Source organism: Lampris incognitus, chromosome 2 (assembly GCF_029633865.1).
Source record: "Lampris incognitus isolate fLamInc1 chromosome 2, fLamInc1.hap2, whole genome shotgun sequence".
NCBI lineage: Eukaryota > Metazoa > Chordata > Actinopteri > Lampriformes > Lampridae > Lampris > Lampris incognitus.
Window position 1 is genome coordinate 103,250,062 of NC_079212.1, and position 25,353 is coordinate 103,275,414.

Sequence of the window (25,353 nt, forward strand, 5' to 3'; positions counted from 1 at the left end):
AATTACCCCACTCTTCCAAGCTGTCCCGGTCGCTACTCCACCCCCTCTGCCAATCCAGGGAGGGCTGCAGACTACCACATGCCTCCTCCGATACATGTAGAGTCGCCAGCCGCTTCTTTTCAGCTGATAGTGAGGAGTTTTGTCAGGGGGACGTAGTGCGTGGGAGGATCACACTATTCTCCCCAGTCCCCCCCCCCCGAACAGGTGCCCCGACCGACCAGAGGAGGTGCTAGTGCAGCGACCAGGACACATACCAACATCCAGCTTCCCACCCGCAGACATGGCCAATTGTGTCTGTAGGGATACCCGACCAAGCCAGAGGTAACACAGGGATTCGAACCGACTATCGCCGTGTTGGTAGGCAACGGAATAGACCGCCACACCACCCGGACGCCGCTATCAGTACATTTTGACAAAATGAATCATTTTATGCCTACTCATGGTAAAATCAGACTCTGCGGTGCCTGTCCCTAATGCCGACAGGAGTAGGGAATCACATCATTTGTTCCTGTGCAAAGCAGGACAACAGACAAAATGACTTCTTTAAGTACCATCCTCTCTTGCTTGTATTCATTCGGTGTTGTTAACTGATTGAAACAGATGTCGCTATTTTAGAAATCCCATGCCTGGCGAACCACTTTGGCTCAAACTCAGAAGTGAAATGTTGGGCGAAATCCAGCTTTGCACTCTCATTAACCGTCAGAGGTTATGAGAAATATGGGAAATGGTATTTTATGAAGGTGTCTTCAGGACTGGTGGCATCTCCAGTGGCCTAATAGGCTTACAGGTACACGGTAAACATAAGTTTGCAACTTGATGTGTGCGAAACCAAATATGTCAAGTACAATTTCGGCCTACACACATGGAATATATCTGCTTTTCACTTGGTAAAAAATACTTCTCACCATTCATCAGCTCTATTGATCTAGACCAACCTTGTTAAGCTCCACTCAGCTCACTTCATTTATTTTCTTACATCACTGTCACACCACACAGATCTGGTGCACTTTCAGCTGTCAAGTTTTGCCCTGTAGTTCAGCTTTGCTGTTTTCTATTCAGCTTAGTACAGTCTAATTCAATTCAATCAGTTCATTTCTTATTCATTCCATTTAATCCATTAAGTTTAGTTGAGTTTAATTATGTTATTTTACTTCTTTTCACCTATGTTCAACTTAGTCCAGTCTTCAAAGTTGATATAACTCCTTTTTCCCTATTGATGTCATGTAAGACGGGTATTCCACGTAGCTATAATTCACCACGCCTCCATCATCCTCATAGTCTATATCATCCTCTTCATCATCATCATCATCATCATCCAGACAGCAGCTATCCCCCTCTGAGGCATCTTCCTCATCTTCATCTTTGTTACTCTCCAGTCTCACCTTCAGCTTTCGCCTGTTGTTGTTCCTCACCGACGCCTCCAGAGCTTTCTGCTTGCGGTAAAAGTGGGAGAACTTGTTGAAGATGATGGTAATGGGCAAGGCCACCACCAGGGTGCCACCAAGAATGCAGCCGCTTGCTGCCAGCTTACCAGCGACCGTGACGGGTACCACATCCCCATATCCCACCGTGGTCATGCTGACCGTACCCCACCACCAGCAGGCTGGGATGGTGTCCAAACCAACATCCTGGCAAAGTGAAAAACAAATTATGTACATATATTATACATACACACACACACGTATGTATGTGTGTGTATATATATATACATATATGTATATTGTAGCGAATTAGGGGGGCAACCCGGGAACCGCCACAGCCAGGACGCGTGAACCCATGTCTCCCGCTCCGCAAGCGACAACATTAACCAGTCGACTAAATGGTCCGACCCATTAATTGGGCATCATGCTACTTATCCATGTAACGTGCATGAATAAGTAGACACGTTGGCCCTTGCTTAACGGGTCGGACCCTTTAGTCGACTGGTTAACGTTGTTGCTTGTGGTGTGGGAAACACTGGTTCGCGTCCCGTCTGTGGCGGTGCTCCCGAGTGCCCCCCCCCCCCGAATTCGCTACAATATACACTACCGTTCAAAAGTTTGGGATCACCCAAACAATTTCGTGTTTTCCATGAAAAGTCACACTTATTCACCACCATATGTTGTGAAATGAATAGAAAATAGAGTCAAGACATTGACAAGGTTAGAAATAATGATTTGTATTTGAAATAAGATTTTTTTTACATCAAACTTTGCTTTCGTCAAAGAATCCTCCATTTGCAGCAATTACAGCATTGCAGACCTTTGGCATTCTAGCTGTTAATTTGTTGAGGTAATCTGGAGAAATTGCACCCCACGCTTCCAGAAGCAGCTCCCACAAGTTGGATTGGTTGGATGGGCACTTCTTTGAGCAGATTGAGTTTCTGGAGCATCACATTTGTGGGGTCAATTAAACGCTCAAAATGGCCAGAAAAAGAGAACTTTCATCTGAAACTCGACAGTCTATTCTTGTTCTTAGAAATGAAGGCTATTCCATGCGAGAAATTGCTAAGAAATTGAAGATTTCCTACACCGGTGTGTACTACTCCCTTCAGAGGACAGCACAAACAGGCTCTAACAGGTACTATTTAATGAAGATGCCAGTTGGGGACCTGTGAGGCGTCTGTTTCTCAAACTAGAGACTCTAATGTACTTATCTTCTTGCTCAGTTGTGCAACGCGGCCTCCCACTTCTTTTTCTACTCTGGTTAGAGCCTGTTTGTGCTGTCCTCTGAAGGGAGTAGTACACACCGGTGTAGGAAATCTTCAATTTCTTAGCAATTTCTCGCATGGAATAGCCTTCATTTCTAAGAACAAGAATAGACTGTCGAGTTTCAGATGAAAGTTCTCTTTTTCTGGCCATTTTGAGCGTTTAATTGACCCCACAAATGTGATGCTCCAGAAACTCAATCTGCTCAAAGAAGTGCCCATCCAACCAATCCAACTTGTGGGAGCTGCTTCTGGAAGCGTGGGGTGCAATTTCTCCAGATTACCTCAACAAATTAACAGCTAGAATGCCAAAGGTCTGCAATGCTGTAATTGCTGCAAATGGAGGATTCTTTGACGAAAGCAAAGTTTGATGTAAAAAAAATCTTATTTCAAATACAAATCATTATTTCTAACCTTGTCAATGTCTTGACTCTATTTTCTATTCATTTCACAACATATGGTGGTGAATAAGTGTGACTTTTCATGGAAAACACAAAATTGTTTGGGTGATCCCAAACTTTTGAACGGTAGTGTATATATATATATATATATATATATATATATATATATAAAGGGATTTTACATGTAGATAGATAGCAAGCTAGTGCTAAAGAGATAGCAAGCTAGCTAGCTAGCTGGATAGATGGACTGACAGATAGACAGACAGATGAATGGATAGATAGATAGACAGATGTATAGATAGCCAGATAGACATGTGCGGCTGGATAGATGACCATACCTCCTCATATTCAGCAGTGTAGGCCATGCCAGAGAAGACGGAGACTCCTACAGCGAGGTAGAGCAGCAGTATCCCCACTTCACGGTAACTGTGCTGCGGATGCAAGATGGAGGACAGCATGAATGAAACGATACAAAATCTTGAAGAGAGCAAAAATGTGCCCCCTCTCTACATGCATTTGACAGACTGACACAGATCATTAAATAACTCGGTAAGTCAAATAACTAGGCTCGCCCAGGTTTTGCTCAACATTAGAAGTGGAGTCTCTTTGCGACTGAAATTAAGAAGAGTTAAGACAAGTAAACCTGTCCTGACAGAGAAATTACCACCTCAACTCAATAATATGCAATAATAAGAAATATGCTAATTTATTTTCTGAACCATATGAATTTCTTTAAAATGTGGTCTGAGGAGCACTGATCTGTTCAACAAAAAAAAAATGAACGCAGGAAGAGGAGGGAGGCAAGGGATGTAGATGAATGCAGAGATGAGGAAGAGGGGAGAGGAGTTCGAGCACTACGTCGTGTAACCTAGTCTTTCCTCTGAGACCCTCCAAAGACACCAGAGAAGAAGAAGGTGGGCTGTTCTTTGATCTGTTTTGCTCATCCTGTATTAATAATGGAGTGTAGGCTTGCTCTTGTTTTCTTGAATAGTCTATTTTTATTTTTGCTTTCCTCTAATATTAAAAAGAGAAGATGGCTGGCAGTCAACCTTTTAATGTTTGTATGTATTGCATTAATTTTTCATATGGTACAGTGAAAACAGACAGCGGAGGAGTAGGGACACCAGCAGCACAACCTGGGTGAGGCTGGATTTTAACCAGCATGTCAACTCTACAGCACCTCTGCTTTGACTTGAAAAAAAAATGTTTTTGTGCAATTGACATTAACTAGGACAAAACAAATCATCATCTGTGGATGATTTAGATGTTATATAGTTGTCACATTTAAACACTTTAGCTTGGGTTTTTACCTTGAATGTTTGTTTTCAGACAAAGAATATCCACTAATTGAAAAATGGGCCACCTTTGCATACAACTCAATTGACAGATCTCAAGCCCCACCCACCCTTGGGTACATTCCTATCTTGGCCATTTCACCATCCTCTAGTATGGTAAGACTCTACGTTATAATTAATAGTTTCTAGAGGTCAGGACTCTTTTCCTGAAGTAGCAGATAACAAGGCCTTTAGTATGCCATTGAAGGGTACTATCCATCCATCCAGCCATTATCCAAACCGCTTATCCTGCTCTCAGGGTCGCAGAGAATATACGTATGAAAGGCTCACTAACAATGGCAAAACTAAGAAAAATTGAGGCTAACTCACTCCACTCGCAATGAAAATGAGAAAAAGTCCATCGGTTGTCAGTTGATGGGGAAGATGATGGCATTGTTGATAAATATGTTCTTGTGCTGCCAGGTAGATTTAATAGCTAATTTGGTATTGAGAAGTTTATCCATGTTCACAGTCCTCATCTGATGCCAGGACTTAATCTAACCCTGTTACAGCTTGCACTGAGCCTAGCACAGTCCTGTAGCACGCCTATAGTGGGTTTTGGCTCGGGAAATGGATGAAAAACAATGCCGTCCTCTAAATCGGAAAATTGGGTGTGTCACTTTTACGTGTTCCCCCGGCATGATGTTTACCCGTCTTGGATCTGCTGTGTCTTCATTGGCAAGAACGAGTTGGCCACACCAAGCTTAGGAAAGCTGATGAGGTTATGGTGGCTGGCAGCGGCTGCTCAGCTGCTATTGAAGCATGGGGAAAGAGTGGCGCATTAGACTGATCAGTGTAAGGATATCTTGTAAAAGCTCACAACACTAAATATCTTTAAAACTAGCCAGCAGTCAAACAAATCATCACCAGTATTTGTTGTGTACATCATTTTTCTTATCAAACCAGTGCATTTTTCTTACAAATGTGCAAATATCCAAGGAACCAATGATCTGCTGTTGTGCATATGCAACATTTACATTTTACATTTTTTCTTTCAACAGATGCTTTCATCCAAAGTGACTTGCGAAAAAAAACCACACACACAGCAATTGGCAGTTAAATTCATGTCAACAGACATCAAAATACCATTAGAAAAATGCCACTCAGCTGCATACATCTTATCTTATTTTATCTTATCTTATCTTATCTCATCTTCTTAACGCATCTTAACTTATCTTTACCTTATTTTTGCAGTCTTTTCTGTTCTTTCCTAATCTTTCCTTATTTTATTTTATCTTTAGTTTTATTTTAGATTATTGTTTTTTAATGTAGTTTAACTTAGCTTGGCCTGTCTTACATCTAAGTGAACGCAAGATTCACTCAGCAGCATTTGCAAAAATACTAATGTAACTTAAATGTAAATTAAGTACATTCAAATCCTGAGGGTCCTGAATGTTTTAACCAATGAAAATGTATGCTCTGGGGAGGCTTTCTGCATTATGCAGGACATTAATCTATTTTTTATACCAGTAATCTATTTATAATGTATAGATTTCATACACATAAATAACATTCCTTAACATGCTAGGTGGAAAGCATGGCCCTATGTTATACTCTCACATTACACTCTCACCCTATAGATGAGAGTGTAACGTGACCTGCTGTGTTACTCACAGAGATAGATATATTAGAGCCTATGTTCATTTGACTCTGGCAACACGATGCAGGCTAAAGGAGAGACACACACACAGTTGTAGACTGTGCTAACCGATTCTGCATTGTATCTGTGCCACTGTAAGTGAAAAGAGGTTGCTGCATCTTCAGAGCAATAGTGAGGATGAAGCCATGCTGTAAAATGTCTTCAATTTATTTGACACCGGTGTTGTAGTCCTGACCAAATTGTCCTCAAGAATTTGTGCTTGGAAATATTCACTAGCAGTGTACTTTAATTATGACAGTTTCTTAATTGTCAGTGATTTTAATATTCATGTCTGTTGTGAATCCAGACCTCTGGTCAAAGACTTTTTGAATCTTATTGACTCTTTTAATCTCACTCAATTGGTGACTGGCCCGACGCATGAGAAGGGTGACACACTGGACCTTGTGTTGGCCTTTGGTTTAAGTGTATGCATCACTGAAATATGTGATACATGTATATCGGACCCTTTGCCTGTGTTATTTACTGCGATGCTGCTTATTTTCAGGTTAAATCGCGTGCCCCGGCACGCTCCCTGCGCACAATTAACCCTTTGACAGCGTCTCAGTTTTCTGTTGCTTTTAAAGATTATGTGCTTCACACCCTGGATGGATCTTGTAATCTCAGTGCTGATGACATTACCATTCTTTTTAACTCTACCTGCACTGACATACTGGACTTGGTTGCTCCTGTTGCAACCAAACGCCCGAAACCAGTGACAGAGCCATGGCTCAATGACACCACCCGTGCTCTTAAGATGCACATGTAGACACGATGAGAGAAAGTGGAAGAAAGACAAACTTCATGTCTCCATAGGAATTCTAAGAGACTGCTTATCAGAGTACCAGAGAGCCGTTAAATCTGCAAAAACACAGTTTCTATCAAACCTTGTGTCCAACAATTGTCATAGGCCTCAGGTTCTTTTTAATACAATTAACTCTCTTATAAATCCATGTGATTCTCCTTACATTGTGCCAACACCCACGCTCTGTGAAGAATTTCTTAAAGTTTTTACTGATAAGACCTCTGCTATTAGGGCCTCACCATCTTCTTCGGCCTCAGATCCTGCTGTTTATTCTATGTGCTCAGCTGTCTTAGAGCAGTTTGAGCCCGTGTCCCTCTCCTTTATATTTGAGGTAGTTAACCATTTGAGGCCTTCACATTGCCCGCTTGACAGTATTCCACCCAGACTGTTAAAGGATGTTTTTACCACTGTTGGGTCTTGTATTGTAAATCTGATAAACATCTCTCTTCTCTCGGGCTGTGTTCCTGCTGCTTTCAAGCATGCTGTAGTACAGCCCCTCATCAAAAAAAAAAATTTTTACTTACCCTGGATAACTTTGGTCGCCTGTCAGGTTATAAGATAAACTATTCAAAGAGCTTGCTTTTTCCAATTAACCACACTGATAGAGACTTTCAAAAGTCTTAGAGGAGAAGCAGTTTATGTACAATTATAAATGCACCTAGAAATTAATGGCATTTGTGAAAAGTTCCAGTCTGGTTTCAAATCACGTCACAGCACTGAAACAGCCCTTTTAAGAGTTTTTAATGATCTTCTTTTAACTGTGGACTCTGGGAACTCTGCTGTTCTGGTGCTTTTGGACCTGACTGCTGCCTTCAACACGGTTGACCATAATATTCTTTTATCACGTCTTGAGCTATGTGTAGGCATTAAAGGTACTGCCCTAGAATGGTTCAAGTCTTACCTGTCAAATAGAAGCTTTTCTGTCCATATAGACCAATTCTCTTCAGTTGCTGCCCCATTTAACTGTGGGGTCCCCCAAGGCTCCATTTTGGGCCCCATTCTCTTCTCATTGTATATGCTGCCCTTGGGGTCCATTTAAAAAAAACATAATATGTCTTTTCATTGTTTTGCTGATGATTTGCAAATCTATCTGCCTATAAAAACAAACAGCAGAGATTCTATACATAGTCCATGGGCCAGAGCCCAAAATTTCCTGTTTCGGTACACTCAAGGTGGCAAAACTTACTTATAATTTTTGAAAGGATCCATGTCTGTAGATGATATTTTGGTATGATAACCATTCCTGAGTGGCAGCTGTATCACAGTTATCAGCTCATGAAGTTAACCACCCCCTAAAGTAAATTGCATTTTAGACGCTGGTGCATATCCTGGTTTAGCCTCATGGTCAGGACATTTTTCAATGTTCTATAATATTGTCTTTGGTATCATTTTAAAGGGGACCTTCTTAGCTTTCATTCAAGCCCTGTTGTAGATATTTCTCACAAATATAGAGGTCACTTGAGCTCTTCAACCCGTCAATAACACACATCTTTCTGCAATGTTCGCCTAAACTATATACTTTCTTTTAGCCCTGTGGCATCTAGGAATATCAGGGACACAAAACACAAAAACTGGAATACTCACAGGACTGTAAAGATTCAGGAAATGTATAATATACCCATACTATTTCATTGTGTGAGGTGATTGTGAACCTTAAATTAGAAGGGCATTATTACTAAGAAACTAACTAGACCAAAGCCAGTTAGTCCATGGGTCAGACCAGATATCGATATCACCCAAGGTGACACAACTTCACTGGTGCCATTTTATTTGGTACACTAACAGAAGTAAAATAATACATGATAACCTTTCCAAATGAGCAGCTATTTCATTTTTCTTTTAGGAAACCTGTTTCTGTGCCTCTCACGATTGTGTATTTGCCCAGATTTTTACAAATATAGCATTTCAACACCCCTGGTACTGATTAGCCTAGCTTATACTCTGGGACAGTTCTTAGTTGGCCAACAACCAAGGATAACCAGTACTGTGTACTTCCATTCATTGTGCTAAGCTAGGCTAACGTGCAGCCAGATAGCTTTCTACTAAACACATATAGAGGAAACTGGTATCTATCTTCTTGTCTCACTCTGGAGAAGATTGTAAGCTAATTTCCCATAATGTTAGCATGTTCTTTTAATGTATATGTTAATATGATTAGTTAAAGTGGCTACGAGGAACTTTCATCTTGTGTTGATTTTAGCGGCCTCATGTGGACAAAATACAGCTGTTGCATAGCAACTAGGTAATGTATCTATTTGTGGCTATGTAAGATAAATAATGGTAATATGACGCTGGTGAAGCAAAGTAAACTTTGTTTTAGTAGTGTTCATACACCTAAGTTACATGTATTTGTTTGTATGTGGCAGGTGAAAACTGACTGAATATGGCCACTGGTGAACGAGCAAGTTTTTACCCAATACCAAAGCGCCCACGGGTGGAGTGCATTATCCACTGTTCTGATGATACAGATAAGCTGGTTTCACTACAAAGTGTCGACTCATGGAGAACTCTGCTCAGGGCAGCTCAGATACGAAATCATGCACCAGTTTTGAAACTGGCAAAAGACATTCCTGAGGGACAGATTCCAGCAATCTACTACCACAGAAAGTGTCGCAGTATCTTCACTATGAAGCAAATTCTTGATGGCCTCCTTGCAAAAAAAAAGAAAAGTTGTGTCTCTGCTGAAGAGAAACAATCTAAGAGAGTAGCTCGACATGCTCCAAGTACATCTAGGACTTATGATGCAGAGTGCATATTTTGTCAGAAAAACAGCAAATATTCCAAGAGACAGAATACGAGAGAAGTACTGGTGCAGTGTCGAGAACTGCGAGCTGATGCAAAGATCAGGAGTGCAGCCACAAAGAAAAGGGACAGCAGAATCCTTGCCATTGTGAGTAAAGACCTTGTAGCAGCTGAAGGGCACTACCACAGGTCATGCTATAGACTTTACACCAAAGAAGAGGTTTCCAAAGGAGAGGTTGCCAGCAATGAAGATGATGATGCTGCAGCCCAGTATGAAGCTGCTGTGAATAAGGCATACAATGAGCTGTTCCTCTTCATCAGGATGGAGCTTTTTGGCAATCCTCAAGTGATGACAATGACTGATCTCTCTTCTAGACTGGTAGCTTCAATGAACTCCCAAGGCATTGCCCAAGTCAAGGAATCAACCAAGAAGCACATAAGGCGAAACCTGGAGAGTGAGTTTGCTGGAGCCTTGCAGATATTCCCTGATGAGAAAGGAAAATTCCTCCTCTATCCCGATAACTTGTCCATGAGGGAACTTGCCAAAGAAAATCAGTCTCTCAAAAGGGAGCTGCAGACCCTGAAAAGTGTCAGTGCACAAGATGTTATAGCCAAAGCAGCCATCAAATTGAGAGCAGACATTAAAAGTCAAGATGTTCCTCAAGCCTGGCCGCCTGAAGTCAAACCAGAAGCAGAATGTCCTACCATTCCAGAGTCGCTCATTATCTTCCTGTACTCTCTACTCACAGGCTCAAATGATCCTGATCATGCATCCCAGAGAGTGCAGTGCCTTCTGCAGTCATTTGGCCATGACATAGTATATGCAGTGACATGTGGAAATACCAAGCCTTCCAAGCACATTGTTCTGCCATTCAGTGTCAAATCGTTGACAGGAAATGTAGAGTTGATAAACATCCTCAACCGACTTGGTCACAGTGTGTCCTATTCACAGATGGAAGAGATCGACACTGCCCTGTGTCTCCAGAAACTCTCATCATCAGGGAGTAGCATTGCCCTTCCAGCTAACATCCATCCTGGCATATTCACAACTTTAGCCTGGGACAATATCGACCGTCTTGAAGAAACTGTCAGTGGTGAGGGAACATCTCACAGAGTCAATGGGATTGCTGTGCAAGTAAAGCCAGTCAACCCACTTCCTGTCCAACCCATGCCCACTGTTCCCAAAACAAAGAAGAGAAGCATTGATGGACCCCCACCAATGTTACCAACTTACAATGCTGGACAACGGGTAGGGCCACCACAAAGCAAAAAGTCAGATGCCGATACTGCAGCCAATACTAAGCTTGCCAGAGAGAAAAACCTTCTTTGGGTCCTAGCACGCATGTCACAACAAGAAGAACAGTCAGTCAGCAGCTGGACAGGCTTCAACATCCTGACTCGAGGAGAGATGACGGTCATCCCCGACAATATAGGCTATCTGCCTACCATCAATGCTCCAGCGACACAAATGTCTACTGTCAACGAGGTGCTTAACCAGTCACTGAGCATCATGCAGTGCTTAGGCCTGAGGAAGATTGTCTGTGTCTTTGACCAAGCCCTGTATGCGAAGGCTGTCGAGATCACATGGAAACACCATGACAAGTTCCATGATATCATCGTTAGGCTTGGGGTATTCCACACCATCTGCACACTGCTGGCAATAATAGGAAAGCGTTTCCAAGATGCTGGACTCAAAGACCTCTGCATTGAGTCTGGCATGATTGCAGAAGGCTCAATTGCTGGTGTTATGGATGGCCGCAAGTACAACAGGGCAGTGCGACTACACAAGCTCCTGTATGAGGCTCTCATGCGACTGACCTTGAATGGTTTCCTGTCCTGGTTGGAAGAAACTCACAGGAATGACATGGTTCACCTGAATGAGACACTGAAGACCATTGACAGCCTTGGGAAAGAAGTCTCACAACATGCTTTGAAGGAGGTCCTCGAGAACAGCTCTTGTACACGCATCATGGATCTATTTGAAGTCTACCGTGAGTTCCTTAGAGGTGGAAACGGCAGCCTCTCGAACTTCTGGATGTCCTATTTGGACATGGTTGAAATCTTGTTGGGGCTCATCCGAGCATCCAGAGAGGGAGACTGGATGCTACACTTGGCTAGCATTCGAGCAATGATCCCATGGTGCTTTGCTTATGACAGGATGAATTATGCACGCTACCTCCCCTACTACTACGCCCAGATGTCTGAGCTGCCCATCACACACCCAGATGTGTACACAGAATTCATGGAAGGAGGCTTCTCAGTCCAACTGGGCTCCACCAATCCCTTTGGCCGAATCCCTGTTGACCAAGCTATAGAAGAAACGGTGAACAAAGACACCCAAACAGCTGGAGGGACAAAGGGATTCCGCTTGAAGCCAGGAGCTGTGACCAAATATTATCTCACAGCTGAGTATAGAAGCATGTACCTCAGACAGCTGAGAGACCTGACAGGTCAAGGCAGGTGCAAATGGTCTCATCCAGATCTACAGAGTCCAAGGATCAAGAGAGATGAAGCAGATGTCCAGTCTCTCATGGACCTTATGGAGAATAACTGGCTCAATCCTATGTCCCCTGATGAGATTGATTTGGTTAGCCTCTCCACTGGCAACATGGCTCCACCTGATGTGACCATAGATCTCTTGAGAGCTCTTGAGAAAGGAGAAGAGGCCTACCAAGCATTCCAGCAAACAAGGTTAGATGCAGACCCACCACCTGTGAAATTCCACGACAAGATGACCAAGCAAAGTCTGAAAACATTCTCCAATGTCAGCACAAAACAAGCTCATGGAAAGAAAGCACAGGATGTGGTTCTGAAGGCAGATAGAAACCTTTTCAGTCACATGATCCTGGTGGCTGAGAGCAGGAAGGTGAATCTGAAGGATGTCCTTGCCTACCCATTGGGCCCACTACCATGGGCACTGGCAAATGCTGATGGGTCCTTACGAAAAACAAACAAGGCTGCACTTGCCAGAGAGCTTGAAAAGAATGTATCTCCTGCAGAAGACATCCCAATCCCATCTACTTCCATCATTGATGGGATGAGCCTGGTCCAAAAAATGAATGGCAACAACAAAACCTTTGCACAGGTGGCAGAGTCAGCCTTGACCCAGGTCCTCCATGAGGGAGCACAGAGTGGGAGGATTGATGTTGTTTTTGATGTCTATCACCAGACTTTGATCAAAGATGCTGAACGACTGAACCGGGGTGGAGACATCACTCTCCAGTACAAGAATCTTGCAGGGGGACACCACGTCCAGCAGTGGAGAAAATTTCTGTGCAGTTCCTCCAACAAGACCAGTCTCATCAAGTTTCTGGTGGAAGAGTGGAAACTCCCACAATACAGAGCTATGCTGCATGGCAAGGTGTTGTACGTGACCTGTGAGGAAACCTGCTACAAGTTGACAGAAGATGGGTGTGAGGAAGCAGCAGAACTGCACTCCACACATGAAGAAGCTGACACCCGTCTGCTCCTGCATGCATTGCATGCAGCAAATGCGGGCTCAAAGTCAGTTATCATCACAGCTGAGGACACTGATGTCATGGTGCTTTGTCTTGGCTTCCAGAAGGACATCACCTGTCCCATCTACCAGAAGTGTGGGACTCAGATCCGCACACGGTTTGTCAACATCACCAAACTGGCAAGTTCACTTGGAGACAGCATCTGTGACAGCCTAATTGGCTTACATGCCTTCACAGGCTGCGACACTGTCAGTGCATTCGCTGGTCGAGGGAAGCTGAATGCCCTGAAGATAGTGAGAAAGCACACTTCCTGCCAAGAGACTTTTAGTCAACTGGGACAGACATGGAATGTGAGTGATGAGCTGTTCCAGAAAATTGAGCAGTTCACCTGTCGGATGTATGTTGCTAATAGCAGCACTGCTGAGGTGAACAAACTGCGTTACCAGCTCTTCTGCACCAAAAGGGGAGAGGTTGAGTCCAGCCAGCTGCCACCATGTAGAGACTGTCTCTTTATGCATGTTCAACGAGCCAACTATCAGGCAGCAATATGGAAGTGCTGTCTGCAGGCTAACCCTGTGGTGCCAAGCCCTACTGAGTATGGATGGACAGACGATGAAAGCAAGCTGGCCATTTACTGGATGCGCTCCCCACCTGCACCAGATGTGGTCTTGGAAATGCTAACATGCAAGTGTGTGCATTCATGCAAAATGCCAAGCTGCATGTGCCTGTCAAATGGACTTCCATGCACAGACATGTGCAGGTTACAGACCTGCAGTAACCAAAAACAGCAGGATGGTCCAGAACTGGACTTTGAACTTGGGGAGTCAGATGATGAGAGAAACGAGCAGTTTGATGAATGACAGTGTGATGATTCTGATGGTATTACTGTGGTAGTAGTCTATTGATGCACAGGATGTTGATTCTGGACTTGGTTACCCAGAGCTTGATAACAATAATGTAACCATATTCACATATACCCATTACCATTACATATACCCACTAATGATATGGGATTACATGTATCATTGACTAAGTATATGTAAATGTCAATGTTGTTTAAAATATTAAAATAGTTCATTACCTCACTATGGTATTCCTTTTTATCATGTATTTTGATTGTGTATTTAAACAAATGTATAGAGACCAGTTTGTGACCTAACTGGCTTTGGTCTAGTTCTCATTTAAGGCTCACAATCACCTCACACAATGAAATAGTATGGGTATATTATACATTTTCTGAATCTTTACAGTCCTGTGAGTATTCCAGTTTTTGTGTTTGGTGTCCCTGATATTCCTAGATGCCACAGGGCTAAAAGAAAGTATATAGTTTAGGCGAAAATTGCAGAAAGATGTGTGTTATTGACGGGTTGAAGAGCTCAAGTGACCTCTATATTTGTGAGAAATATCCACAACAGGGCTTGAATGAAAGCTAAGAAGGTCCCCTTTAAAATGATACCAAAGACAATATTATAGAACATTGAAAAATGTCCTGACCATGAGGCTAAACCAGGATATGCACCAGCGTCTAAAATGCAATTTAGTTTAGCGGGTGGTTAACTTCATGAGCTGATAACTGTGATACAGCTGCCACTCAGGAATGGTTATCATACCAAAATATCATCTACAGACATGGATCCTTTCAAAAATTATAAGTAAGTTTTGCCACCTTGAGTGTACCGAAATATCGTCTGGCCCATGGACTAACAGGCTTTCTTGAGTTGTTTAAAGGATGTAAAAACATGGATGGAGTTAAATTTCCTGAAACTAAATCAAAATAAGACTGAAATTATTGTGTATGAACAACCTGATCTTCTGGATGGTTATGATAGCGCACTTGGCCTTTTAGCGTCCTACAGTCACTCTTCTGTTAGGAACCTTGGTGTGATTTTTCACAGCTCTTTTAACTTTGATAAACAAATAAGCTCAGTAGTCAAAACAAGTTTTTTTTTCAATTATGACTTCTGGGAAAAGTAAAGGCCTATCTCCCTCCAAATGATCTTGAAAGGGTAATTCATGCATTTATTATATCTCGTTTGGATTATTGTAACTCATTGTATGTTGGCGTAGCTCAGTCGTCGCTTCGTCACCTGCAGCTTGTACAAAATGCAGCTGCTTGCCTGCTGACAGGAAAGAAATGACGTGATCACATAACGCCTGTACTGACCTACTTTCATTGGCTCCCTGTCTGTTTTAGGATCCAGTTTAAGATTTTAATACTTGTTTTTAAGTCTTTAAATGGGCTGGTACCATCTTATTTATCTGAGCTAATACACCATCATATACCAGAAAGAGCACTCAGGTCAACAAACCAGATGCTCTTACATGTTCCCAGATTCAGGCTTAAGAATAGGGGCGACAGAGCCTTTGCAGTGGCTGCCCCTGATCTCTAGAACAACTTACCTGTACACATAAGATCTGCTCAGACCCTAGAGATTTTTAAATCTTCGTTAAAGACCTACCTCTTCTCGTTGGCATTCAATTCAAGTTGAGCTTGACACTGTGGTTTTAATGTGGAAATATACTTTTACTCTTATGTTTTATTGTTTACATTTTAATTTCTTTATTTTATTATGTTGTGGCGGACACTAGAGGCTATGCCTCTCACCCAGCAGGACTGTGAGCTGGGGGCGTGGTTTACGTTCCCGGGCTCACTGGTGCAGGGTTGTTCCTGCTGCAGTTTTGGTTTTTGGAGTTGAGGAATAAACATCAAACTCGCCTTCGTCCCCTGTGTTTTTCCTCATCCTGCCACAATGTCTTTTTTACATACACTACCGTTCAAAAGTTTGGGATCACCCAAACAATTTTGTGTTTTCCATGAAAAGTCACACTTATTCACCACCATATGTTGTGAAATGAATAGAAAATAGAGTCAAGACATTGACAAGGTTAGAAATAATGATTTGTATTTGAAATAAGATTTTTTTTACATCAAACTTTGCTTTCGTCAAAGAATCCTCCATTTGCAGCAATTACAGCATTGCAGACCTTTGGCATTCTAGCTGTTAATTTGTTGAGGTAATCTGGAGAAATTGCACCCCACGCTTCCAGAAGCAGCTCCCACAAGTTGGACTGGTTGGATGGGCACTTCTTTGAGCAGATTGAGTTTCTGGAGCATCACATTTGTGGGGTCAATTAAACGCTCAAAATGGCCAGAAAAAGAGAACTTTCATCTGAAACTCGACAGTCTATTCTTGTTCTTAGAAATGAAGGCTATTCCATGCGAGAAATTGCTAAGAAATTGAAGATTTCCTACACCGGTGTGTACTACTCCCTTCAGAGGACAGCACAAACAGGCTCTAACCAGAGTAGAAAAAGAAGTGGGAGGCCGCGTTGCACAACTGAGCAAGAAGATAAGTACATTAGAGTCTCTAGTTTGAGAAACAGACGCCTCACAGGTCCCCAACTGGCATCTTCATTAAATAGTACCTGTTAGAGCCTGTTTGTGCTGTCCTCTGAAGGGAGTAGTACACACCGGTGTAGGAAATCTTCAATTTCTTAGCAATTTCTCGCATGGAATAGCCTTCATTTCTAAGAACAAGAATAGACTGTCGAGTTTCAGATGAAAGTTCTCTTTTTCTGGCCATTTTGAGTGTTTAATTGACCCCACAAATGTGATGCTCCAGAAACTCAATCTGCTCAAAGAAGTGCCCATCCAACCAATCCAACTTGTGGGAGCTGCTTCTGGAAGCGTGGGGTGCAATTTCTGCAGATTACCTCAACAAATTAACAGCTAGAATGCCAAAGGTCTGCAATGCTGTAATTGCTGCAAATGGAGGATTCTTTGACGAAAGCAAAGTTTGATGTAAAAAAATCTTATTTCAAATACAAATCATTATTTCTAACCTTGTCAATGTCTTGACTCTATTTTCTATTCATTTCACAACATATGGTGGTGAATAAGTGTGACTTTTCATGGAAAACACGAAATTGTTTGGGTGATCCCAAACTTTTGAACGGTAGTGTATATTTTTATATTCATATGTGTCACTTATTTTATATTGTATTTTAAGCTTGTGCAGCACTTTGGTTTATCTGTGGTTGTTTTAAAGGTGCTATATAAATAAACTTGACTTGACTTGAAGTCTGCTGTGAGGATATGTGATCCACGCTCATCTAAATGACAGTAAAGCATGAGGAGTGAAATTATATCTAAGTGAAACAAATGACAGAAGTACATAAATCAAACGACCCCCTGAGGGGATTAGTATTACTGGGGGAGTTTAGTAAAGTAGTTTTTACCCCCATCATTCAGGGACTTCTACTCCATTTGCTTCAACAATAACATTCAAATCTCTAATATGAGAAATAAAGTTTCATTCATTCATTCATTATCCAAACCACTTATCCTTACTCAAGGTCACAGGGATGCTGGAGCCTATCAGCAGTCACTGGGAGGCAAGGGGGAGACACCCTGAACAGGCCGCCAGACCATCCCAGGGCCAATACACACACACACACACACACACACACACACACACACACACACACACACACACACACACACACACACACACACACACACACACACACACACACACACACACACACTTACACCTAGGGACAATTTAGTCCAGCTGATTCACCTGACCTACATGTCTTTGGACTGTGGGAGGAAACCGGAGCACCTAGAGGAAACCCACGCAGACATGGGGAGAACATGCAAACTCCTCACAGAGGATGACCCGGAACGACCCCAAGGTTGGACTACCCCTGGGCTCGAACCCAGGACCTTCTTGCTGTGAGGTGACCGTGCTAACCACTGGGCCACTGTGCCACCCAATAAAGTTACAATCTGTTCATATTTGCCTATTATGTTTTCACATACCAGAGATATGACTTGGGTATTTGCTGAACAGTTATAAATGATAGTTGTACCACAGGGCCTCTGGGAAAAACTACGATGTGGAACTACATAGTTTCTTTTATACCTTTACCCTGATCTCTCCCATAATTTTGGAAGATATCTCAACTGGGGCTGATTCAAATGGGAAAAAAAATATGACCCATCAACCTTGATGTAGTTTTCTTAGATTATATCCAGCTTAATATCAATGAATGAATATCAGAATTCTATACTTCCCCTCAGTTTTTCTTCCTTTTTCTTTTTTTTGCCTATTTTTCTCCAGCGTTTTAGTAAGTGTAGAAATGCCCCCCCCCCCCTTTTCTCCCCAATTGTACTTGGCCAATAACTCACTCTTCTGAGCCATCCCGGTCGCTGTTCCACCCCCTCTGCTGATCCGGGGAGGGCTGCAGACTACCACATGCTTCCTCCAATACATGTGCAGTCTCCAGCCACTTCTTTTCACCTGAAAGTGATTAGTTTCGCCAGGGGGATGTAGTGCATAGGAGGATCACGTTAATCCCCCCCCCCAAACAGGCACCCTGACTGACCAGAGGAGGTGCTACTGCATCGACCAAGACACATACCCACATCTGGCTTCCCACCCGCAGACACAACCAATTGTGTCTATATGGACGTCCGACCAAGCCGGAGGTAACACGGGGATTCGAAATGGAGATCCTCATGCTGGTAGGCAATGGAATAGACCACTACGCTACCCAGGCGCCCCCCCCCCCCAAATGTCTAATTTTTTGGCCCTGAGACAAATATTCAAGTGTTATGGGATCCCCCAAACCAGGATTGGCCCAACTGGGAAGTACTGAAGCTAACTAAACTAGTAAAGTCGAAGTGTCCTGACTGACCCGGAGTGTTGCTCCCAGTGAGCGAAGCCCTGTCGAATGTCTGGCCAGCTTCAGTACTCTGAAGATCCTCATCAGCCTAAAGACCTGAGAGAGAGAGAGAGAGAGAGAGAGAGAGAGAGAGAGAGAGAGAGAGAGAGAGAGAGAGAGAGAGAGAGAGAGAGAGAGAGAGAGAGAGAGAGAGAGAGAGAGAGAGAGAGAGAGAGAGAGAGAGAGAGAGAGAGAGAGAGAGAGAGAGAGAGAGAGAGAGAGAGAGAGAGAGTGAGAGTATTTTGGAGAGAAAAGTAGAGCAACGACAAAAAGAGTGGGAGGTGGAGAGAGGGAGATGAGATACATAATAAAGGAAGAGACAGAGACACGGAGGTTGAGAGAATGAGAGGAAAGCAGGAGGACAGAGAGAGGGAAACCGAAAAAAAGCGGATGGGTTAAAGCAGGGATTTCCTGTGTCTCTTGACACCTCTTTCTTGTTTGTGTTAAACAATTACATTAAATGAAATTTAATCAAAATATCCTCAACCTGTATCAGTCGTCCCAGGTCTCCCAGCTCTGATTCTGACCCCAGAGTCATGTCGAAGATGAGGGTTATGTAGATAGGAAACACAGACACCATGTCAATCATGTTCAAAGGGTGATGGAAGAACTTCCTCCTGTTAGGCGCCAGGACCAGCCGTGTCACCACCTTGGGGGGAAAAAAAATTGCAAATTACTCCATTACTCAACAAAATATAATGTCAGTGTACAGCAACAAATAACCAAGGCTGCAAAGGTCTGTAACAAGTAGCGCTACCTGATTTAGGAGCTTTAAGAGAATAGCCTAGTAAATATACACCGATCAGCCAAAACATTAAAACCAGCTCTGACCCATTGAGGCATGGACCCTACAAGACCTCTGAAGGTGTCCTCTGGTATCTGGCACCAAGACGTTAGCAGCAGATCCTTTAAGTCCTGTAAAATGCGAGGTGGGGCCTCCATGGATCGGACTTGTTTTTCCAGCACATCCCACAGATGCTTGATTGGATTGAGATCTGGAGAATTTGGAGTCCAAGGCAACACCTTGAACTGTTTGTCTTTTTCCTCAACCCATTCCTGAACTATTTTTTCAGTGTGGCAGCGCACATTATTCTGCTGAAAGAGGTCATTGGCATCAGGGAATACCATTGCCATGAAGGGGTGTACCTAGTCGTCAACAAAGTTTAGGTAGGTGTCACGTGTCAAAGTAACATCCAATTGAATGCCAGGACCCAAGGTTTCCCAGTAGAACATTGCCCAGAGCATCACACTGCCTCCATCGGCTTGTTTTCTTTCCATAGTGCATCCTGGTGCCATCTCTTCCTCTGGTTAATGATGCACACACACCCGGCCATCCACATAATGTAAAAGAAAACCAGATTCATCAGACCAGGCCACCTTGTTCCATTGCTCCATGGTCCAGTTCTGATGCTCGTGTGCCCATTATAGGTGCTTTCGGCGGTGGACAGGGGTCATCATGGGCACTCTGGCCCAGTCTGCGACTACACAGTCCCAATATGCAGCAAGCTGCAATGCACTGTGTTCTGACACCTGTCTATCATAGCCAGCATTAACTTTTTCAGCAATTTGAGCTACAGTAGCTCTTCTGTGGGATTGGACCAGAGAGACTGGCTTTCACTCCCCATGCGTATCACTGAGCCTTAGGCACCCATAACCCTGTCACCAGTTAGCCAGTAGTCCTTCCTTGGACCACTGACCACTGCAAACCGGGAACACCCCACAAGACCTGTCATTTTGGAGATGCTCTGACCCAGTCATCTAGCCATCACAATTTGGCCTTTGTCAAAGTCACTCAGATCCTACGCTTGCCCATTTTTTCCTATTTCCAACACATCAACTTCAGCAACTGACACTTGGCACTCACTTGCTGCCTAATATATCCCACCCCTGGACAGGTGCCATTGTAATAAGATAATCAATGTTATTCATTTACCTGCCAGTGGTTTTAATGTTTTGGCTGATCAGTGCAAGTTGCAAATTGCAAAGTGCAATGCAGTGGCAGCCTTTATTACAACATTGAGAAGCAAAATGTGTTTCGTGCTCACAGCAAAATTTCTCTAGGGTACTGAAAGTCATCACTACATCTCAGTGAGCCATATTAAGGTTATGCTCACCCTGATTTCAACCTCAACCCAATAACAATAACCAGAAAAAGCTGTTTACATTACTGTTTCTGAAGTTGCAGTAATGTCTTTATCAGTTTGTGATCAGGTAGTCTGCACATAAACATGCTCAATGTTCCTCATTTCTATTCATATTCATGCAAGCTTCCAGAACAAGCGCTTGTTCTTCCTATCTGCTTTACATGCATCCTTATTTGATTGGTAAAGGGAATGAATAGCCATGGTTAACCTCGAAGGTGAACCAGCAGGTACAGAAGATCTCCAGAGCCTGCATGGTGGGGTCCTCTATTAGCTTTCCATCAGCGTCAAAAGTCTGAGAGAGAAGAGAGGAGGAGGATGGGTGAGTTCTTTGTTATATCGACCTTGGTTTTCTCCTTTTGTTCATCCAGGTTTGTTGCACACATGCTCAGCACACACATAGAGTTTGACACATTGGCTGTACTGTTGGCTGCTATGGGTGGGGGTTGACACCTGTTCACACCACCATCACACTGACCCAGTAATCACTCAGCTCATTCATTCACCTGCTTAGTTACGTTTCCATCAAGGTTTTTTTCTTCTTTTGAAATTTCAAAGTTCTGCCAACATGGCAGAACGGACATGCAACACCATTAAAGAAGATCTAAAAATCTCAAAGACAATTTTAAGACAAGCTGATGTGTCGATAAAAAGAATACACACATGTTAATTGATAACTGATGACATAGAATATATACTCGAGCATTTTTGCCTTCAACCAGGGTGAATACTTTTGATTGTGCCCTGCAAACGAGATTATAAGCTAAGTTAAACCCAGCAGGCCTTAGAGTCTTTGGATGGCAAAGAACATACTAACTCACCTGTCACTCTCTTGCTTGCTCGTCCGATCACACACATCTTGAATCACACATTCACTCTTTCTCTCCCCCACTTTTTCATTCACCACACCGGTCTGTTCGTCCATCCACACTGACCTGGTACTCCGGTATACTGTTGATGCACATGGTGGCGATGGATGTGAGCACCACCCCAATGGAGAGCAGACTGAACAGCTTACTGGGAATTGAGTAGCCAGGGTTTTCCAGAGTCAGCCACAGACACTTCCTGATGTTGCCGAAACGCATCTGCTGGAATTGCTGGATGTCTCTATATGAAAAGCACACGTTTGAAAAAGTGGAAAGAGAAAGGTCAAAACATGAAAGAAGGGATGAAGACAAAGTAGGGAGAGGGACGGAAGTTGTAGGCGGACATAGAGCGTCATGTCACGTCTTCTGGAGAATTTATTCAGTTTCATACGGCTGATGGTGAAGTTAATCTAACTAGGGGTGTGATATCTGTGAAGATGGATGGTGTGGTAATGAAGCAACGTCTTACTTAGGTTCTATTATTTCAAAAACATCCGGCGGGGTCAACTTTGTCTGGTGCCAGCCTCTGACATTAAGTGCCTCATTTATCTTTTAATACTCACCGGCCGCATATGCAACTCCTTGTCCTTGCAGGGAGACATACTTGCCTCTTCACACCATGAGACAAACAACGCTGCTTGGGTCTAGCCCTTAAAGATGTTACCCGTTTTCACATTTTCATACAGACAGAAGGAAGACAATAGTTATAGACATTGCTTGTGAATAATAGGCGAGGAATTGGAAAATAAAATGTAGTTACATGGTTTTGGAGCGGAGTCAGACTCAAATTCACTAAACGCAGCCAACTCGGGAAAAAGTGTTGAGTCGATAAAGAGAAATGAAGGCAGATAGCATGGTCAATATTGGAGTTTACGTAACCAAATGTGTGCAATATGTGTACATCTGATTGTAATTGTACATATTCTATTGATTGAGCCTATATATAGGATGCTATACTGAGTCATGCTGAAGGTCTTAAATGACAAAGGTTAATAATAGTTCTACATTCTATGTGTTGGGATACCAGCTACAGGGGAGGATACTGCAGGTACGGTGCCTGTGAGACAACAAATATATTCCACATATGCTGGACCACGGTTGAACTTGATATTCTTTGGTTGAGCCTCACTTGCAGCATGATAGATGCCGCGTTCTTCCTTTACTTGACTTTATCACTTTTGGTTTGTGTATGAGAAGCACGCAGGATGCCCATCTGCAATTTAATTCACGACTGCGTAACGTCTTTGACTGAGAAAACATTAGGGCTATTTTGAAGACACTTATTTTAATTTCTTTGTGGGGTGTTTTGCAGGAGTATGACTTTATTGTCATAACGACGAACATTTATCCTCTGGTAGCTCGTGCACTTGTTTTGGAAATGTAAAAAAAAAGAATGATGCAGTGGTGATTTGGAAAAACAAGTGTTTGCAAGATATACAGCAATGAGTTAATGCATGTCTAACTGTGGCTATCTTGTCTGCGTGCCACATCGGATTTTGTTGGGAATCCAATCCGGAGAAAAGCATTTGGAATCATTATATGGCATTGTCTAATTTTGGCACAGATGGTCTCATATCACTAATATAGTGACATCAAAATTAAATTGAGAATGATAAATGATCATTGACAAACTCCTCAAAGTAGCGGTAAATAAATCCTTATCACTGTAGTATAACTATGTGATTGCTGGTCTGAGAGTAGCAAAAGAATAAGGCAAGAAATGTTGCGACTGCTTCTCTGATAGTCATATTAACATCCAAATGAGAGCGTTCACTCATATGAAGGTCAGTCCAACTGTCACTCTCAACATTTAGGGTTACCCTTTAGACTGCCAGTATTTTTCTTTTTTTGGGGGGGGGGGGGGTTCCCCTTCCCGTTTTTCTCCCCAATTGTATCCGGCCAATTACCACCCCACTCTTCTGAGCCATCCTGATCTCTGCTCCACACCGTCTGCTGATCTGGAGAGGGCTGCAGACTACCACACGCCTCCTTCGATACATGTAGAGTTGCCAGCCGCTTCTTTTCACCAGAAAATGAGGAGTTTCGCCAGGGGGACATAGCACATGAGAGGATCACGCTATTCCCCCCAGTTCCCCCTCCCCCCTGAACAGGTGCACCAACCGACCAGAGGAGGCGCTAGCACACATACCCACATCCGGCTTCCCCCTCACAGACACAGCCAATTGTGTCTGTAGGGATGCCCAACCAAGCTGGAGGTAACATGGGGATTCGAACTGCCGATCCCCATGTTGGTAGGCAAAGGAATATCCCGCCACACCACCCGGACACGGACTGCCAGTATTTTCACAGTCATTTCTTTATTTTCTTTTTTTTAACCATTAATGCCAAATGAAAAATGTGACTGAAAGATCTATAAACTCTCTTTTCTTTCTTTCCCCTCCCCATTGCTCTCCTTTGGGATCTCCCTGGTCCTGGTACCTCACTCTTCCTCCAGTTCTCCTCCAAGCTGTCTCACCTGTTTAAGTCAGATATCTCGTCGACAGAGGTGGCCACGCTGCTGACGTCACTCTCATCGTCCCAACTGTGGTGACGGCTGCTCTCTAGCTTGCGGTCGTGGTAACGGTAACTACAGCAACTGTCCAGGAAAAACTCATTGATGCCCCAGTACTCTATCTCCTGGCTGGCAGAAAATTCAGATCAAAAATTGAGCTCATCTACTGTCCATATCTCCTCGTCTGCAGGGATGTATACATCAGCTTTTTCTCCCAATATTGTGGGAGAGAAAGATAGAGGGACAAATGAGTAGGCCAGGGGAGAGACAAGATGTGAATGGGAAGAAAAACTGGCAGATGGAAATAACAGAATTGCAGAAGAGTCAAGCAGATAGACAAGCCTGTCCTTACCTAAAGGAGAAGACACACAGCTCATCCATGATGTGCAGTTTCCCGGTCTGGTAGAAGTGAAGGACATATGGGAACAGGCCGGGGTTTCTGTCAAAATAAAACTCCTTCTGCTGCACGTCGTAGTCATCACACACCTTTATAGGAGGGGAGAGTTGGGTGTTGGATGAACGAGGGAAGTGGAAGCATGAATGAAGAAAAAAAAACATGAAGAGCAGGAGGGGAAGGAAGGAGAGACAGAAGGAGGTAACAGGAAGGAAGGATCGATAAATACTGGAATAGAATGGGAGAAGAGTAGAGGACTAAATGTGGAATAAGTGAATTGCATTTTCTAAAAAGCTCCCTATTCTTGGAACCAAGTACTCGAAATGGAAAGAGACAGATTCAAAAACTGTTTCTTGGAGAAAAAAAATGAGGAAAGAATGATTTTAGAGTCTCAGACTCATTCTTACCACTCAAATAGTCTTTCAATGACAGGCCACCATCCATCCATCCCACCTTCTAACCATTAAACCAACCAACCTGTAGTATAGCCTCCTCAGAGTCACAGGCCAGCAGTTTTCCCAGTCTTGTGTCTGGAAACTTCCTCAAAGTGCTGGGACACAGGCTCCTCTTCAGCCCCCCAACATTCACATGGACCAGGCCCTCATCTGAGTCCCGATGGACCCAGCTGGGCAGGCTCTCCTTCACCAT

The 25,353-nt window shown here is 43.2% G+C and overlaps 1 protein-coding gene across 1 annotated transcript; it reads right to left on the reverse strand.

Annotated features, from left to right (window-relative positions):
- Positions 1-1,104: 1,104 nt before the first annotated feature.
- On the reverse strand, positions 1,105-25,353 carry si:dkey-43k4.5 (potassium voltage-gated channel subfamily S member 2). Its single transcript, XM_056274876.1, has 9 exons — positions 25,183-25,353; positions 24,664-24,797; positions 24,276-24,440; positions 21,869-22,040; positions 21,145-21,228; positions 19,280-19,441; positions 18,766-18,849; positions 3,426-3,518; positions 1,105-1,628 (listed from the first exon to the last, which is right to left on the reverse strand). The coding sequence occupies exons 1-9, from the start codon at positions 25,351-25,353 to the stop codon at positions 1,185-1,187; spliced, it is 1,509 nt and encodes a 502-aa protein (XP_056130851.1). The 3' UTR covers positions 1,105-1,184.